Source organism: Asterias rubens, chromosome 5, assembly GCF_902459465.1.
Source record: "Asterias rubens chromosome 5, eAstRub1.3, whole genome shotgun sequence".
NCBI lineage: Eukaryota > Metazoa > Echinodermata > Asteroidea > Forcipulatida > Asteriidae > Asterias > Asterias rubens.
This window is the reverse complement of record NC_047066.1, coordinates 14193548-14212518: the sequence shown is the minus strand read 5'-3', so window position 1 is coordinate 14212518 and position 18971 is coordinate 14193548. Positions and strand designations below refer to the sequence as shown.

The 18971-nt window shown below is 39.0% G+C and overlaps 1 protein-coding gene across 2 annotated transcripts in view; it reads right to left on the bottom strand.

The window, feature by feature from the left end:
* LOC117289985 (RIMS-binding protein 2-like) overlaps window positions 1–18971 on the bottom strand; it is a 117822-nt gene that overhangs the window by 9259 nt on the left and 89592 nt on the right. For both annotated transcript variants that reach the window (XM_033771188.1, XM_033771189.1), the window contains 11 exons: window positions 16639–16812; window positions 12422–12658; window positions 11753–12022; window positions 10476–10637; window positions 9704–9820; window positions 8884–8922; window positions 7320–7496; window positions 6226–6398; window positions 4076–4279; window positions 2062–2271; window positions 264–465 (listed from right to left, as the gene is read on the bottom strand). In XM_033771188.1, the coding sequence (XP_033627079.1) occupies window positions 264–465; window positions 2062–2271; window positions 4076–4279; window positions 6226–6398; window positions 7320–7496; window positions 8884–8922; window positions 9704–9820; window positions 10476–10637; window positions 11753–12022; window positions 12422–12658; window positions 16639–16812 (1965 nt within the window). The remainder of the gene's footprint in view (window positions 1–263; window positions 466–2061; window positions 2272–4075; window positions 4280–6225; window positions 6399–7319; window positions 7497–8883; window positions 8923–9703; window positions 9821–10475; window positions 10638–11752; window positions 12023–12421; window positions 12659–16638; window positions 16813–18971) is intronic.

The following is an 18971-nucleotide window of genomic DNA, read 5'->3' as shown; positions in this document are numbered from 1 at the left end:
GTTTTTACAGAGTTTCCTAATTTATTACGTCTTTTTACCGAAATGGCATTTATGAATGGGAATAAAAGAGTAGATGACTCGTTCTTAATCGGCCGTTTAAAACCTTGCAGGGTCGTGGCCGTGCGATTAATGCCCTCGCCTTCGGCCATTATCGCTTGGCAACGACCCTGCCGGTTTTAAACGACCGATTAAGAACTCGACGCTACCCTTTTATTCCCTTACTATGTGATGTTTCCATGATCGAGATTACCAATCTTACTCACCAATGTGTGGTACAGTTTTACCCTCTTTCCTGCTCTGTTTGATTGGAATCGGTTCTACAACTTGATTATGAGGTGATTGCTCAGTCTCTCGTTCAAAGTCACACTGTTGCCGAATGACCTGGATTGGTAGACACTTATCGGATCGGTTGAGTGATTCTAACTCCGGATCCGTGTCTAACTCCATCTCTGGTTTTGCATTGAACTTTGATACAGAAAAGAAAACAAGACTCGTCATCAGAAGTTAAAATAATAATAATAATAATAATTAATGCATTTCCTGTGCGCCATCTGCATCCAAGGATTTTAGAAGACGCAAATTACACAAAAATTCTATATAACAGTTTCAGCAAAATATAAACAATTAAATTTACATAAAAAAAAAAAAAACCAACGGAAAAGTCTATACAAATGCAGCAAAGGAAATAAATTACACAAAGGTGGTAAAAACTCAAACTCTCACCCTATGTAAGTTTTAGCAATTCATTTCTTGACCCTCAAACCCCCAAAATAAGATTAACATTGGCTGATGAATCGGCAACCAGAACTTGAATCTGTTCCATCAAACCGCTGAGCCATAACACACCAATTACTAACCATCAAATGGAATATATACATTTGGTAATCACCTTTAATATTTCTGGTAAACAAGTGACTTAAAAGGCAGTGGACACTATTGGTAATTACTCAAAATAATTGTCAGCATAAAAGTTCACTTGGTAATGAGTAATGGGGAGAGGTTGTAACAGTGTGAGAAACGACTCCCTCTGTAGTGACGTAGTTTGCGAGAAAGAAGTAATTTTTCACAAATTTGATTTTGAGACCTCAGATTTAGAATTTGAGGTCTCGGAATCAAACATCTGAAAGCACACAACTTCGTGTGACAAGGGTGTTTTTTCTTTCATAGTTATCTTGCAACTCCGACAACCAATCGAGCTCAAATTTACACAGGTTGATTATTTTATGCATATGTTGAGATACACCAAGTGAGAAGACTGGTCTTTGACAATTACCAATAGTGTCCACTGTCTTTAATTAGAAGAACAGTATAATTATTTTTGAAAATCATTTCACTTTGAAGTAAAGTTGTTAGGGAGAAATAAATAAGTTTTTACCCCCCCCCCCCCCCAATTTTAATCTGAGAAGCTTTACTGATGCATTCAAATTACCGAATAATCTTACTGCTTGGAAATAATCACATCGGATTTTCTGAGATATCTCAAAAACTGGACCACCTCTCATAATGTAGTTTTTACAGGTTAGTCAGATTGTATATAGACGTTGTGACCTGTGACATCACATGTTTACAAAAGAGCCACAGAGCCTGGACTTTGCAGGCATGATTTGTACACAGCTCAACGGAAGAAAACATAAATCCTTATATTTTATGGAGATTGCACTGTCTAATTCTTATCAACTCTTGATATGAAGAAAGGGGGCACATCTCAAAACTTGTCCAGCTTTTACTTTCATAACTCTTGGATTTATGTGGAAGTTATGACACAAAATGTCAACTTTCCTATAGTACCAGTGTAGTACAGTGCCTGCCAGAATACTGAAAGAATGTACAAGGTCACACTTATTGTAAACAAGGTTCACATGGTCTATACCTACACTTATATAGGATTTAAACAATTTGGTTCCAAAAACCAAAGGTGTCCTTTCACTTAAAAGGAAATAATACCCACTAGACAGTTCTCCTTTGCCTACTTATGGTAATTTTGTACATATTCACAACCTCAATATAACACAGCCTCCTATTGGCTAGCAACACCATTCCACCGATATTTCATCCACTCACCTTAAGTGTTTCTTGTACTTTCTTCTTCTGCTCATCTTCCCTCCGTCTGCTCCTCTTGAGTGACTTGGTTTCGCTGTTATCGCTGAATCCTGGTAAGCTGCCATCGGCGAAGTCAGACAGTTCCTCCTCGGCCTCCTCAGCAATGTCCGATAATTCTGATCGCTCACTTTCTGACGTGTAGTCATCTCTGGATAACCTTGCATCAACCTTCTGCAATCAGAAAGCAAACATTTTTATTATTATTATTATTATTATTATTACAAACAAGTTACAATAGCACAAGACAGAACATTAACGGGGGGGGGGGGAAAACAATTATAAAAAAAGCAAGAAATAAGGAAAATAAATGCAGAATTAAATAAAAGAATAAATAAGGTTAAATTAAATTAACTTAAATAAATTATTTGAAAAAGAAAACAAAAGCAAAAAATAAATACAATAAGAGGGCGGCTGAGGGCGGAGCATGCAGGAGGAAAACAGAACCAAATGATAGTACAGCATACATGTAAGGTGCACTTTCCTGTAAACCATTCAAAAGCACGGGTCTAGTAAGTTTAAAGGCACTTGGTGTATCCCAACATATGAATAAAATAACAAATCTGTGAACATTTGGACTCAATTGGTCATCGCAGATGCAAGAGAATAATAAAAATACCCTTGTTTCATTACTTTGTGTGCTTTCAGGTTCATAATAATAGTCAAATGTTTTATACTATTAACAGCTCTCCATTGCTCATTACCAAGTAAGTTTGTATGTTAAAAATTACAAATAGTTTCCAGTGCATTTAAAGGCACTGTACACGTTTGGTTATTGTCAAAGACCACAGTGTTCTCCCTTCTTGGTGTATCCCATCGTAAGCATAAAATAACAAGCCTGTGAAAATTTGGGCTCAATTGGTCATCGAAGTTGCGAGAAAATAATGAAAGAAAAAACACCCTTGTTGGACGAATTTGTGTGCTTTCAGATAGGAATAAGTCTTTTATTATTTAAGTGAGAAATTACCTCTTTCTCAAAACCTACATTACTTAAGAGGGAGTTTTTTTGCCATAATGTTTTACACTAAACAGCTCCCCAATGCTCGTTACCAAGTCAGTTTTTAAGTTAATATTTGTTTTGAGAATTACCAAACGTGTACCTTCCCTTTAAGTATTGTTGGGAAGCAAGCATGAACAGGGCCCAATTTCATGGCTCTGCTTACCGCCGAATTCTGCGCTTACGATCGCGATTCCCCGCTTACATGCAAGTGCCGAATTTCTGCGCTAGCCCAGTAAGCGTAGAATGCCTAGGAAAGTGAAGTAGACCCAATTTCATGGCTCTGCTTACCGAAAGCACAAAATCGGCGCTTGCGGAAGCAGGGAATTCTGTGCTTACGGCAAGCGTATTTCACGGCTGAGCGGCGAATTTGGGCTTCTGCGCATGCGTACTTCACGTTACTAGGCATTCTACGCTTACAAGGCTAGCGCAGAAATTCGGCGCTTGCACGTAAGCGGGGAATCGCAATCGTAAGCGCATAATTCGGCGGTAAGCAGAGCCATGAAATTGGGCCCTGGTGTGTTTTAAATTTCTGTTGAAAGAGAGTGATGTTGTGTATTTGTCTATGGTCTTCAGGAAATGAATTCCCAAGTCTTGGTGCTATGAGAGGGGACCACGACTTGAAGCGTCTTTTACAGGCTACCACACCAGGGCCCAATTTCATAAAGCTGCTAAGCACACAAGTTTGCTTAGCATGAAATTTCTTCCTTGATAAAAACACGATTACCAATCAAATTTCCATTTATTTCTAATGCTTGTTACTGGTATTTAGCTGATGTTTGCTTATCCTGAAAATCACATGGAAATTTGTGGTTGGCATTCATGTTTTTTTATCAAGGAAGAAATCTTATGCTAAGCATATTTGTGTGCTTATTAGCAGCTCTATGAAATTGGGCCCTGATCATAAATGTAGAGTGGATTTATTATCATGATGAAGAATAATAAATGAATGAAAAAATATTAAAGGAGTGTTTAGATTACCTTTGTTGTATCTTCTTTCTCATCGCTTTGCTCAGCAGCCTTCCCGCTGCTAGCTGCAGCAGGTGGTTTGTGTGTGGTTGTTGCCGTCGTCGCTGCTTGGTCAGCAGCAACATGTTGATGCTGCAGTTCATCAGATCTGGAGCTATGTGATGAAGTGTCTACCTCTTCCTCAGCACCATGGTACATATTAGATGGTTGTGAATGCTGCAATAAGTTAACAAAATCCTGTTGTAGTGCTTGCCTTAATATTTCCTGTGCAATTGCACTCTGATTATCACTCAGTGGTTGCATACGTAAAAGCATTATCATTTTAAATGATTGTGAAAGACTCTGTGAAAAAACATAAAAGTAAGACTGCAATAATGTGTTTCAAAAACACACTGTCACAACAAATTTACTTTTCATGATAATAAATCGCCTTGTGCCAAAACCTGATTTTTGACAAAGACACTGATTTGAATCATTCTTTTTCCCTGACAAATTTTGACGGATGATGCTGTTTCAAAATTGCAAAAACTGGCAAAATTAAAAAAAAAAAATTTGTGGCTGTTTAACGAGAAATAACGTCATTTTATTATTTTGCATTAACTACCATTGTTGGCTGATTTTTGTGCAATACTTTAAATTACAGCTTATTTTGGGCTAACTTGAAGTCTAACTTCTTGGTTCAAATTGGCAAAAAAAAAAAGTGCTATATCACAGCATCCGAAAATGAAAAATGTGTTGTGATCAAATGCTAAAACAAATTGTCAAATGTGTGAATAATGTAATGTGCAAGGTTAGAATAGAAACCGCTTGAACCCAAGCCATTGTTTCGAAAATGGCGACAGTCTCACAAATTGAAGACTTTGCTAAATCAGAGCAAGATGTGCCGAGTAAATATAGGGTTAAAGTTATTGTTAGTCATTGAATCAGTTCTTAGAAACATTAACAAGTGATAAAAGCACAAAATTTCTATGATGAAAAAAGCACAGCACAGCATTCTGGTGATTCGTCACCACTCACTGATCTACTCCTCCTGTATTTCCCATGTCTATAACCATGTCGTAATCCACTATGGGAATTACGCCTCGGAGAAAGCTTGCAAATAGGAAGAGGGAATAAGAATTTATCAGGCAGGATATGAAACTTTACATGGTGGGAGAATATTTAGGTGAGGTCTGCGGTAGTGTTTGTTCTGAAAAGAACTGGTGGTTGACAATTCAAGGTATCCGTCAGTATGCTCCAATTGTCTTCAGAAGTATGCTCTGATCGTCTCCCGACAGCTGTTCTAGAATGTCAAAGGTTGTTGGTGCGAATCTCACCCAAACAAAGGGCACTTCCATTGAAAACTCATAAAGTCTTTCGGAGAAAGCTTGCAAATAGGAAGAAGGAATAAGGATTATCAAGTAGGATTTGAAACTTTACATGGTGGGAAAATAGTTAGGTGAAGTTTGAGGTAGAACCATATGTAAATCTCTTTTGAGTAAAGTTGGTTCTGAAAAGAAACGGTGATTGACAACTGAATGTTTTGATCAGTATGTTCTGATCCTCTTCAGCAGTATGTTCTGATCGTGTCCGGACAGCTCGTGTCCTGACAGTCAAAGGTTGTGGGTTCGAATCTCACCCAAGGATGTGCCAAAGGCTAGTCTCATTTTTCAAAGGGCACTTCCATTGCAAAACCCATAAAGTCTATGGGAAAATTCTGAAGGGGCACCAAGGCCAAGAACAGGGGCCAATTTCATAGCACTGCTTATTAATGGCAAGGAAATTTGTGTGCTAACTGTAGTAGACAAATTTGCTGTAGTGTACGTGCATTTCACAGATTATTAAGAAAATCAGGCAGCCAGCTAACGCATTCAACATTATATTTGCTCTGTTTCGTCATTCGTTTTCATACTGGAAAGTTGGCATGCCTTTTCGTTTGCCTACAGTTAGCAGCACTATGAGATGGAAACTTGCACAGTAAGCACAAAATCTGCCGTTAAGCAGCTCTATGAAATGGTCTCTGTGTAATTCCATCGCAGTATGGTTGGGCGACAAGAGCTAAATTGAGGGGATTTTTTGGTTTATGAAAAATATTACAAGGGAAACAATTTAAAAAGGGATCATAGGACAACACCTGTGGAAAGCCCACAATGTCTCTACTAAACATGTCTGTATATAACTACCTTTGCCTCCATTGCTCGGAGTGTTGCATCTCCGCGTCTCTCCTCTAGTAAGGCAGGGGGTATTCTAGCTGGCACGGAATCGATAGAAAAACCATTTGGAGAGAGGGTACGGACGACAACGTCTTTTGCTGATAACAGCTTTATCTTATTCAGACTCATAGAAACACGATCAGCTGCAAATAAAAACACACAGAAAGGAAAAGAGTATTTAAATTAATCTAACAAAAGCATCTTTTGTATCATTTGAAGCACAGAACTAACAATTGTCAAAAAAACATTTTTTTTTTAAATATTTTTTATTGAGATATCACCCCAGCTCACAAGGCCGGACAACCACTTCAAGGTGAGGGCTACACTTGTCTGATTCGGGCTGAAACAGGGTTACCCCCTTATACAGTCCATACAGTAGGCATGGGTACCATCCACTATTGACCCATTTCACCTGACGTCATCATCAGAAAAATCTTGAATGCGCCATACTGGTGGGCAATTTCACTGTGCGTTTTCATATATATAACTCTATGCATAGAGTATGCTGTGCGTTATGCAGTGAAGTGCGCATTTTAGGCGACGCGGCGTTAATACACGTAAACCTAACTGCCCACCAACATGGTGAGCGTGGCATCAGTCGCCGCGTGTGACCCGCGTGCAAGGGGTCAATAGGAGGCTGGTTGGTAGAGCAGAATCTAAATGAAATGCCACCAGGGACACGTCGCCACCTACTCCCCCCGGGGCTGAAACAGGGTTACCCACTGTAGGTATGGGTATCATCTTCTTATAATAGAAACCTGGCTGGTAAAGCAGAATGCACTGCCTTCCCAACTTGTTTACAAAGCAAGTATGGTTAAGTGCCTTGCTCATAACCTAGAAGCAAACCCACACTCTGCTGCTGACAACTTTAGAGCTTAGGTCCGGTGGACTAGACTGTCAGGGAAAACCCCCCAAACCAAACAGCATGAAATGTCCCTATGGCCAAATACCTTTCGTATGACATTCTCCAACTATGTGTCAAATTCCATGCCTGTATCATGAATGGCACAATCCTAATGAACAAAAAAAAACATGAGCAATGAAGTATTTAAAAATAAACTGACCTGTCGGTGAAAATATCTCGGCGACCTTGGTATCCTCAGCATACACAGCGTAACCGATAACCACAGCACCATTAGATAATCCCGATGTAGTGATTGTGACTGGTATCCACTCTACGAGACAAACGGCCGTGGACGGACCGGGCAGGACTTGTACATCGAGCGGAGCATCGGGGAGACCTGGTTGATGAGATTATAACAGGGGTCAATGTCATGTGAAAGTGAGGCTTCGCAAAACCAGGTCATAACGGGAAAGCTCAATTACAGAATTTACGTAACAACTTGGAAAGTATACATTCATTTCACAGAGTGGGTGTGCTATCATTGAAAAATAAATTGGAATTCAATAGATGTTAAATTGTCATCGGGGATAAAGAATTGTAATTTCGGGTTTTATCCTTACACCAATTTGTGTTAGCACTGTATACTCAGTACTTTTGCAAGTTCTGTGACAAACAAAACTGTTTCACAGAACTTGGGAAAGTACTACAGTGTACATTGCTATAGCACACATCGGTGTAAGGGTAAAAGCAAAATTAATCAAACGGAATTCAATGCAGACTAATTTTGAAATAAGTGGCTTTATAAATACTACATGAACAGGCATGGGGTGAACAAAAAAATCATAAACTAAAACAATGGGAGATCTTCGGGACGCTTGGTGGCAGCAGACTTACCAGGTAAATTCCATTGTTCTTGGTCATGTGTGCATGCTCAGAACTACGTAAACAATGGAAATTTACCAGGTAAGTCTGCTGCCATCTAGCGTTCAAAAGTCTCCCATTGGGGGTATTTTTTATTAGCTATTGGATATAGCTTTTAGGAAGTGCACACTAAAATAACAAATTTACTTGTTAATACTCTTGATGCACGATTTTATTTGACCACTGACGTGATAAATAAACACAATTTTTTTTCTCTCTTCTAAAAAATTACACAAAATTGTTGTGGCCAAGTGCATCGGACTCAAGTTCTGATGGCTCGGTCAACAGCGTGTGGGTTTTCATGCGGGTCGTAACACTCGAGTCCGAGTCCTCGAGCATTCCTCAAGCAAGCCAAGTACCCATATATTGCTTCTCTTAACCCGGGTGTATAAATCAGGGGCGACGGTCACTGCTGACAACAAAATCCAAAACTGGGATCCAGATCATAGAAAAAAAAGTGAATGATGGTACTTCCATTTTTTGGTAGCCCCTGGAGTTATAGATACCACGGATCTTTTGGGTACAGTATACTCAGTGCTAGAGAAGTGTTTATGCTCTATCCTCTTAAAATTCCCTTTATTAACCTTTGTGTGTTTTATCTTGATGTCTGTTTTTACTCCTTGCTTATTTTTTTTTTGTGATTCTGCCTGTTCATCTGATTTTAGTAAACCAATATTAAAAATAATAATGTACAGGGTTAAAATACGAACACTCCTGCTTTTTGGGTAACGTAACAAACGAAAAATAGTGACTTCAATCAGGCAAATAAACACAGTGTTTAGGATCAGTATAGGGGAGTAGTCATTATAAATATAGGTCTCTTCATGGGCAGGGTTGGTGGGGAACGGGTTCTCTTTACTTACAGGGTAGACTTCTCTTTTTCTTTTTCGAGCGCTTTGGCTCTGATTTCCACACGGGATAGGCAAGAGAGAATGTGGGCGTGATAACAATTAATATCAATGGAGTTAACTTGCAATGCAAAAGAAGTTAGTGCATTTCTGTTTCCACGCCTGTGGAAAGCGCTATACAAATGTGATTTATTATTATTGCTATTATTATTTCTGTTTATAAACAGTTATTTTAAATGTCCCTGCTCTGCTATCATTTTATTTTATTTATTCTGGTTATGAAGCTAAGGACTCTCAGAAAAGTGAACTAAATCACTTTACTAGCCAAGAATCCAATGGACAGAAGACAAGGAATGAAGTTTAAGTTTTAGATGTGGGAGGAAAACCCCAGAGAATTATTCAAAGAATGATTTAGTTCAACTGCATACTTGGTAGATTATCAATTGGTTCCGATTGTCCTTTATACTCAGAAAAACATGCACTTTAATCAACAAGTTAACTGTACAGCACAATTTGATGGTTTCAGTTGTGCAAATGATAGGGTGTCATGGCCGAGTGGCTTTCGTTATATCTTTCCGTAAAGTTGTGACAGATTTACGTTGAAAAAAAAAAACCAACAATCCGTGACAACACCTTCAAACCTATGATTGAAATAAAGCCGGATTCATACTTCCAGGAATGCGAATGCAATACAAATTTTGTCTTCACAAATTTGGAACTGATAGTGTGTGTCAGACGACTTGTACTCAACTCCTGCGTAATATTCTCTGGTGGTGTCAGAATTCGCTTCGCACTCGCAGGAAGTATGCACCGGGATTTAGCGTACTGTTTTTACCTCCAGGCAGCGTTTTGAATTCTATCTCTGCAGCTAGTGTCTCCTTTGAGTTGTCTTGGGACGTCTTCCTACTCTTGGCTCTAACATTAACTCTGTAGACTGAGAGTGGCGAAAGACCTGCAGTGGAATAATCATTATACAGTCACTAAACCAGTCGACAGCCCTTTTCACACTTATTCCCTTCATTCACATTGTTAGATAATATAAGTTATCACACAAGCGCGAGTGGAATGCGGGAAAATATAGCACTTCTACGTCCCATATCCAATGAGGCCGAAAGAAACTTTTAGGAACGCAATTCAAAAGCAACGCATTTGACGATCAGCATTTGACGCAAATGCGCCACTTTTGAATTTACATTATTAGCTGTAAAGCTTATAAAAGCGCTGCACAGAGTTAGAACATGCAGGGTTCGATATGGGCTGTCACTAAATGTTTATATCACACTCCTTGTTGCCATGGATCGACCAATCAGAATGAAGGATTCAAGCCTGCTTGAAGATAATTTTAATTTTAGTTTTAACCTCACACCGATGTGTGTAAGCACTGTATACTCAGTACTTTCTCGAGTTCTGTGGGGGGAAAAATCACAGCATCCCACCAGTGTTATATCAGAATATGCCTGCGATTTTTTTGGAAGAACTCGGGAAAGTACTGAGTATACAGTGCTAACACACATCGATGTATATTGGTAAAACCAAAATGAATATTCCTTTTATCCCAAAAGCAAATTCTACTAAGTTGTTAGATAAACTGCTCTATATATTCCTACCTGTTAATGCATATCGATATAGACTAGGCTTGAGCAGCTGTGTTTCCTTTCCATTGACGGACACCTGATGAGCTAGATTACTGTTGCCTGGTAACCAGCTGATGTCAGCGCATGTCGGACTCACGTTGGACGCTTTCAACTCGCTGGGAGCAGCTGATGCATCTGGATTCGAGAAAAGAGGCGATGGGCAGAAGCGTCTGAGTAAGCTTTGTACTGACCCAGTTACATAAAGAAAACAAACACCAGAAGAAAAAAAAAGCGATGTGGGCCAGTTTTTAAATGCTGTTAAAACATAAATGTATCTTTTAGTGAAGTTATATTAGTGGAATGGAGGGGGACCCTGTTTCTGTATTTGCATCCAATTAAAGCAATGGTTTATTTGGTAACTACTCCTAAATTTAATGGCAATAGAAACTTACTTGGCTAAAAGTACAGCAGGTTAGGGTAGTATGAAGCATTTTGAAAATCAAGTCAACTTGAAGCTATGTATGGAAAAAGATATCAGTTTGTGTCCTCCAAATTTTGAATCTGAGAAGCGCTACTGACTGTATTGTCTCTCAGAGTGTATTATTCCTAATAGGGATTATTAATCTTGCAAGGACATAATTGCTTTGAGTTTTCGGCTTTGTCTGAAGAAGAAGAAAAAAACGCAACCACCTTTGAAATGTAATTATTATTTCAAAGGTTAGTTTTGTTGTATATATCTATATTTAAAAAAGATTAAAGCAATCAATGAGAAATTTTGTGTACATTGTCGTTTTGAAACAGCATCATCTTCCGACATTCCTGTATTCTAGGACACCCCAATATTCCAACAGCCCCCCTTGTAAAAAGAAGAAACTATAAATAAAGAGTAAACTTGCGAGTACAACCATGTGTAAATCTCTTAGGGTGAGTGTAGGCTCTAAAAAGAGCCCGTTGGGTCTCGACGTTTCGGACAGTATACACTGCTCGTCTTCACTCACCATAAGAGATTTACACATGGTTGTACCCACAAGTTTACTATTTATTTATAGTTTCTTCTTTTCTCTCCACACCATGCAAAGCTTCAAACAGCTTCATACTAACCCCCTTGTAATTTACATTACAGGGTTAGAGTTAGGGTCAGGACTGGGGTTTCAGATCATAAGGGTGTCGGAACATAGGTGTGTCGGAACATAGGTATGTAACTGTTGGTGCAACACCCTGTCTATGCATGTTCCCTCGGAACAGTATTCCAATATAATGTACAAAGACCTCAAGTCGGACTTCTCGGACACTGTTTATCTCCAACCCACCTTTCCCTATCATGATGGTACACGCTGCATCCTCGGACATTCCTTTGGACGTAACCGTCCGCACCGAGATCCGATACGTCTCCAACGGTCTGATGTTCTCCACCAGAGCTCTGGTCTTGGCGTCCCACTTGGTTGCGGTGCGGAACTGCCCGTTGACGTAGACGCGATACTCGTGGACTTCTTGAGGCGCGATGGTGTCCGGTAAGAGCCAGGAGATGATGATGCTGTTCTTGAGCTGTCTCTCTAAGGTGAGCTTCTTAGGACAGGGAACTGTCAACAACAGGATGAATAAACAATAGATGGTTAACACTTTAGAGGCCATAGCAGCTGCAAGCAGCTTGTACAAAAATGCTCAAAGCGGGCGCAAACGTCTTGTAATGGAATGCTCATTATGGGCGCAAACGTCTTGTACCGGAATGCCCATCCCGGCCACAAATGGAAATTTGACTAATTGCAGCTCAAACAAGAGGGTAACAAAAGGGGAGCAGGTTGGCTCAGTCATTTCCTTCCCTGCCTTTTACCCCTGTAGACCCACCTGATTGTGGGGTTTTCCCTATTTCAGGTCCTATGCCTAAAATGGTCATGCCTAGGTAAGAGAGACATTCAATTTGAAGGGTCATTTGCTTTCATTACCAGAAAGATTATGATAAATATTGACGTTAATCCTACCATCAAACACATAGTCCGATGCAATATCACTCAAGGAGGTCAGTCCGTCCTCTGGGGCTATGACATGACTATGACCTTTGATCCCATTATCGACCTCATCAACCTCTGGGATGTCCTCCAGGTCACTGTGGTGCTCGTTGGTCCTATTGAAACTCTGGAGATCACCGGCAAAGTGGTTGAGATTGCCTCGGTTCAGATCTTCTTCCTCGCTGTTGAATTCCAAGTCATTCATGTCATCTGGAGAAATAAAACTCTTTTGTTAACTTTCAAAGCTCCAACATGTCAATCTCCTGCTAAACTTCTTCAGCATTGACTACAAGAAGAGGTTCTTCCATCTTTTGCGGTCAAAGTTGTTTCTTACGCTGCTCTAATTCTTTGGAATAGTCTTCATGTGCATATTAGCGTAACTCAACACCAAAATGTTTTTGACTAATAACTGTATATAAATAATACTGAGTTCTTACAAGTACATGTAAACAGCGCTTGATCACACCCGTAGTGGCATACCAAAGCGCTCAGTACTTTTTCCTGCAATTTTTGTGGAGCTACGCCTTGAATACAGAAAACACCTACAAAAAATACAACACATCAATTTTAAACCATAAATCACATACAAAAACATGCAGCTTTGCTTAACAAAAATAACCAGGTACAGTTTGCCTTGACAACACATGAACAAACAGGGCAAAATGTCACTACCCCAATTGCAAATAAAGAAGGAGTAAATATTGATCATATACCGTTGTATTTCGTGATCAGGATGTGTATTTGTCTTGATAAATGTCAAAATCTTTCCACAAGATTAAAGGCACTGGATACTGATGGTAATTACTCAAAATTGTTATTAGCATAAAACCTTTCTTGGTAACGGGTAATGGGGAGAGGTTGATAGTATAAAACATTGTGGGAAACGGCTCCCTCTGAAGTAACGTAGTTTTTGAGAAAGAAGCTATTTTCCACGAATTTGATTTCGAGACCTCAGAATTAGATTTTGAGGTTTCGAAATCAAGCATCTGAAAGCACACAACTTCGTGTGACAAGGGTGTTTTTTCTTTCATAGTTGTCTCGCATCTTCGACAACCAAATGAGCTCAAATTTTCACAGGTTAGTTATGTTGTGCATATGTTGAGATACACCAAGTGAGACAACTGGTCTTTGACAATTACCAATAGTGTCCAGAGTCTTTAAACCTCTCAAGCAATATCTTGAGTATGTAAGAGCTGCAGGATAGTCATCATGGCTCCCTCTGCAGGAAGTCAAGCCAGTCAGACTTAGAGTAAACACGATTTAGTCTTGTAAAATATGAACAATAAATAATCCTTATCATCTGCCCTTAGATAAATTGTACACAAACAAATAGTTTAATGAATGTATAAAAAGAGGACACAACAAAACAAGGAGCCACCACTCGCAAACAGCAAAAGTAATTGAATGGAGGAATAAAAGCTTGCAAGAAAAGATCCATGGTAGCCCCCCCTGGAAGTACCAATGGACCCTTCCCATGAAATATGCTAATCACATTCACGCATGCGTACAGACCCTGTTGGTTGGCAAACGCCATAGAGTTGTGCACTAAGCAGACGCGCAATCGCGTCTGCGTCACGCACCCATTAGTTGTGTACAAAACAGCACGATTTTCCCTCATATTGCCAACCAAAACGTTAGTGCGCACGCGCTATGTGCAATTTACATATTTCATGGGAAGGGTCTATTGTATTTGTTCTGGAAGGAACCCATGGTGTACAGCTCATAGATCTAGGAAGGTTTCGGAAACCGCCATTCGATTTTCCCTAAACAGTTGTGTAATAACCATAGAGTTATATATAAGAACTAGAGGGCGCACTGGCCTATATACGCGCCCCGGTATGCATGCAGGCGGCCATTTTCTAAGTTGACAAAACAGCTATCTCACAGCGTGTGTTTGTGAGGCCATTTTGTAAGTTGAACAAACAGCATCGCGTGAGCGTTCAATAAAAAAAAAACTAAAACGTGTATTTCATATTCTACGCGCGTACAGAATGGCGCGCTTGTCATCTTGCGGTCCCGTTGCGTTTGTGCAAGAAGCATCACCAGTGCGCCCTCTAGTTCTTATATATAACTCTATGGTAATAACCCTCTAGAGACCATTCATTTCTGTAAATTTATCACAAAAGGTGAAGACATTGTTCACTTCTTTAAAGTCACCTGGAAATATATTTGTTTTTCTTTCAAACATAAGAGTATATGCTTACGAACAATAAAACAATTTTTTTAGTAATTGTTTGTCACAATTTATATGTTAACAAAATATATAAAGTTGTTTGGGGGGCTGACTCCGCCTACCCCTTTTGTGACGTCAATCGAGGCAGACTTTGCCTGCAATGCGTATAGTAAACACACGTGCAAAGTACATGTACGTCCAAGTCGTGAGTTGGTACATTTCAAAAAGTGTTTTTCTGCATTCAGCAGCAATAAACCTGGTCGGCATTGCCGGAAAAAAACAATGTTTTTTTTTTTAAATGTACAAACTCACGACTTGGTCCGTACATGTACTTTGCAATTGTGTTTACTCTTCGCATTACAGGCAAAGTCTGCCTCGATTGACGTCACGAACAGGGCCCTCTCGGGTCGGGGTCTACTCTTAAATTTGTAAATAACATAAGAACTGATTTTTTAACACCTTAGTTAACTGTTTATTCACATTCCACTCATCAAAACACACATATTAGTGACAAAAGCTTTATTTTGACAAAATACCACTTCCAGGTGACTTTAATCAAAATTTTGTCAGTAAAAATTTCAACAAAAATTACAGAAAACTTTGTTTTGTGTTTAGAACTGTAATACCAGATTGGAAATTTCCAAATCAGTCATGATTTTTAATTTGACCTTCTTATGTGAAAGGTCAAGTTGGTCAAGCCTTCAGCCTTTTCGGTCTCTATGGGCATTTTGGTACAAGTGTTATAAGGAGGTCACTGTACAGATTGTGTCTGAAATAAACACAGGATCGTTAATCTGCTTAAGCATCTATCATCACCCATGGAAGTTATGAAGAAATGTTAAATTGCAAAAATCCTAAGTAGAAACCAAGGGGGAAAAGAGCAGGCAACAACAGCCTAAAAGACACAATACAAAAATGAATATTAAAAAAAAAGTGGTGATAATTTCTTAATGCATATGTAGTATAATGTGGAAGTGTCGTGGCCGAGTGGTTAAGAGCACCGAATTCAAACTCTGGTGTTTCTGATCAGCAGAGTGTGGGTTCGAATCCCCAGCCGTGACACTTGTGTCCTTAAGCAAGACACTTAACCATTGCTCCGTCCTTCGGATGGGGCGCTAAGCCGTTGGTCCCTTGTGTTATGTAACGCATGTAAAAGAACCCAGTGCATTTATCGACAAGAGATAAGTGGTGTTCCTGGTCCAATCGGCAGCAAATTGCGCCTTGTAAAGCATTACATGATGCTATCAGAATTAGGTCTTATAATTCAAACGTAGTCCCACATCTGGCAGGAAATACTGTATGTTACAGCGCCAGGAGCGTCACTGGGTGACGGACATGTGCGCTATATAAGAAGCCACAATTATTATTAATTATTATTATTATAATGTCATTTATAATGATTTTCCAGATTTTGAAAAAAGTCATTCCAGTTCAAACTCTGTAAAACTCTGCATTTTATTGCAACAATCTACTGTCTTTAGGCAACCAGCCACTCAATCCAGCAACACCTTTTCTGTCGTCTTAGGAGAAATCATGCCGTCTAGTCAACCCCTTCCCCTCTCCACCGACATAAAATAATCCCCCAACATGCAAACAAAAAAGTTGATTTAGTTCCCTCAAATCATTTTGTTGCTTCAAAATATTACTTTGACCCCATAAAAATGTTGTTTTGAGGAAAACAAAATGACATATCGTGGCATCTAGCTACCCCACCATCTCCCCAGTACCAACATTTTATTTAAACATGCAAAGTGTACAGAAATTTGATGATCAATCATTTCCCTTTAAAAACCAAAGATTTTTAATATAAACTATTTGAAGCATGCAACAGCAAATCAATAAACAAATAAATATTTTATTTAATTTACAGCACCATAACCAGCACTTCACAAAAAATACTTTAAAAACCACAGCTAAAACTCCACAACACCCAATGGCACAGTACCAATTGACAATAAATAAGCATCCAACAGTAGTTGCAAAACACCAAGAAAAGAGCCATTAAAATATTTGAAACCTTTTTTCTGAGCGACATTTGACTCTGCCTCCCCAGCGTCGCCCACGGCAACGCTCCCACCAATGGCAGCGGGCGTGTCAGGAAGCAAGGCATCATGGGAAGGTTTAAGTGATGTGGGAAGTGCGCCCTCTACTGAGTATTTGCCGGAAGAACCGAGGGAGTCCAGTTTGGAAGCTAGCACACCATGCACAAATAGAGGTTGATTTTAAAGAAGACGTTGTACAATAATTCCTAGATAGAATCATTGGGTTAATAGTGCTACTAATTTTTCACTTATAATCTATATCACATTATATTATATTTTTTACTCCAAAAAACGTGTCCATTCATCACCACAACATTTAATTGTTATTCGTAAGCTTGCATCCAGTCATAGTTTAGCAGAATACCATAAAATACATTTAGGAAGTCCCATCTCAGACCAGAGCCTTGCATAAAAAGATTGGGTCTTCAGTCCCTACCTCGATGTATGGGTTTTCCCCCATTTTTGTTTTCCTCCCTGATCTAAAACTTAAAGGAACATTAAAGAATTGTTTTTTGCTAACAAAACAATTGCTGGCAGTAAACACTTTATGTAATCCAACATATACATAAACTGACCAACCTGTAGAAGTTTGAGATCGAAAAATCACTTACAAATTTTGCATTGCATCGATGCCAAAATAAAAATGAATAAAACGCTCACTGAGCGATCAACTCCAAACGCGAAGTTAGATTATTTATTTCTCATCAAATATGACATTTCAGACAGAAATATTTCAAGGGATGTTTTCAACTATCATCATCATTAGACTGTGTCAGTTTTATGAGAATCTGTGATCTTCACGATTTTTGTTTCTTACCAATTCTGTAACCTTCCTTTAACAATAATTACGGATAGGAAGTTGCCTATCTCATCCTGTTATGTAATAAAATAAAACACTGCAAACGGATGTAAAAATCTACATATATATATATATATATATATATCAAATAATAAACCACAAGGGAAACTGACTGGGAACATTTGTTTTAAATGATTTTGGATTGAACAAAGAAAATTGACTAGAGCGGGATTTGAACCAACGACCTCCGGTTTAACGTGCCGGCGCTCTACCAACTGAGCTATCTAGCCCTATGTTGGTGGTCTCCCAAATTTTGTCAATATCTTTGTTCGGGGGTGCCTGTCAGAAGCCATTAAACCGCAAACTGCCGTGTAGCCAGGGATCACACCCGGGTAACGATACAACCTGGGAAGCGGCAGACAGGGGATCACCTTAAGGGGATGCGACTTTTTTATATAAGATATCAAATAATAAACCACAAGGGAAACTGACTGGGAACATTTGTTTTAAATGATTTTGGATTGAACAAAGAAAATTGACTATATATATATATATATATCATATATCAAATAATAAACCACAAGGGAAACTGACTGGGAACATTTTTTTTAAATGATTTTGGATTGAACAAAGGATATATATATATATATATATATCAAATAATAAACCACAAGGGAAACTGACTGGGAACATTTTTAAATGATTTTGGATTGAACAAAGAAAAATTGACTAGAGTGGGATTTGAACCAACGACCTCCGGTTTAACGTGCCGGCGCTCTACCAACTGAGCTATCTAGCCCTATGTTGGTGGTCTCCCAATTTTGTCAATGTCTTTGTTCGGGGGTGCCTGTCAGAAGCCATTAAACCGCAAACTGCCGTGTAGCCAGGGATCACACCCGGGTAATGATACAACCTGGGAAGCGGCAGACAGGGGATCACCTTAAGGGGATGCGACTTTTTATATCAGATATCAAATAATAAACCACAAGGGAAACTGACTGGATATATATATGTAGATTTTTACATCCGTTTGCAGTGTTTTATTTTATTACATAACAGGATGAGATAGGCAACTTCCTATCCGTAATTATTGTTAAAGGAAGGTTACAGAATTGGTAAGAAACAAAAATCGTGAAGATCACCGATTCTCATAAAACTGACACAGTCTAATGATGATGATAGTTGAAAACATCCCTTGAAATATTTCTGTCTGAAATGTCATATTTGATGAGAAATAAATAATCTAACTTCGCGTTTGGAGTTGATCGCTCAGTGAGCGTTTTATTCATTTTTATTTTGGCATCGATGCAATGCAAAATTTGTAAGCGATTTTTCGATCTTGCCTCTGAAGAAGGTCCGGATTGGATCGAAAGCTAAGGCCATCTACCCTATTCATTATATATATATATAACATAGGGCTAGATAGCTCAGTTGGTAGAGCGCCGGCACGTTAAACCGGAGGTCGTTGGTTCAAATCCCGCTCTAGTCAATTTTTCTTTGTTCAATCCA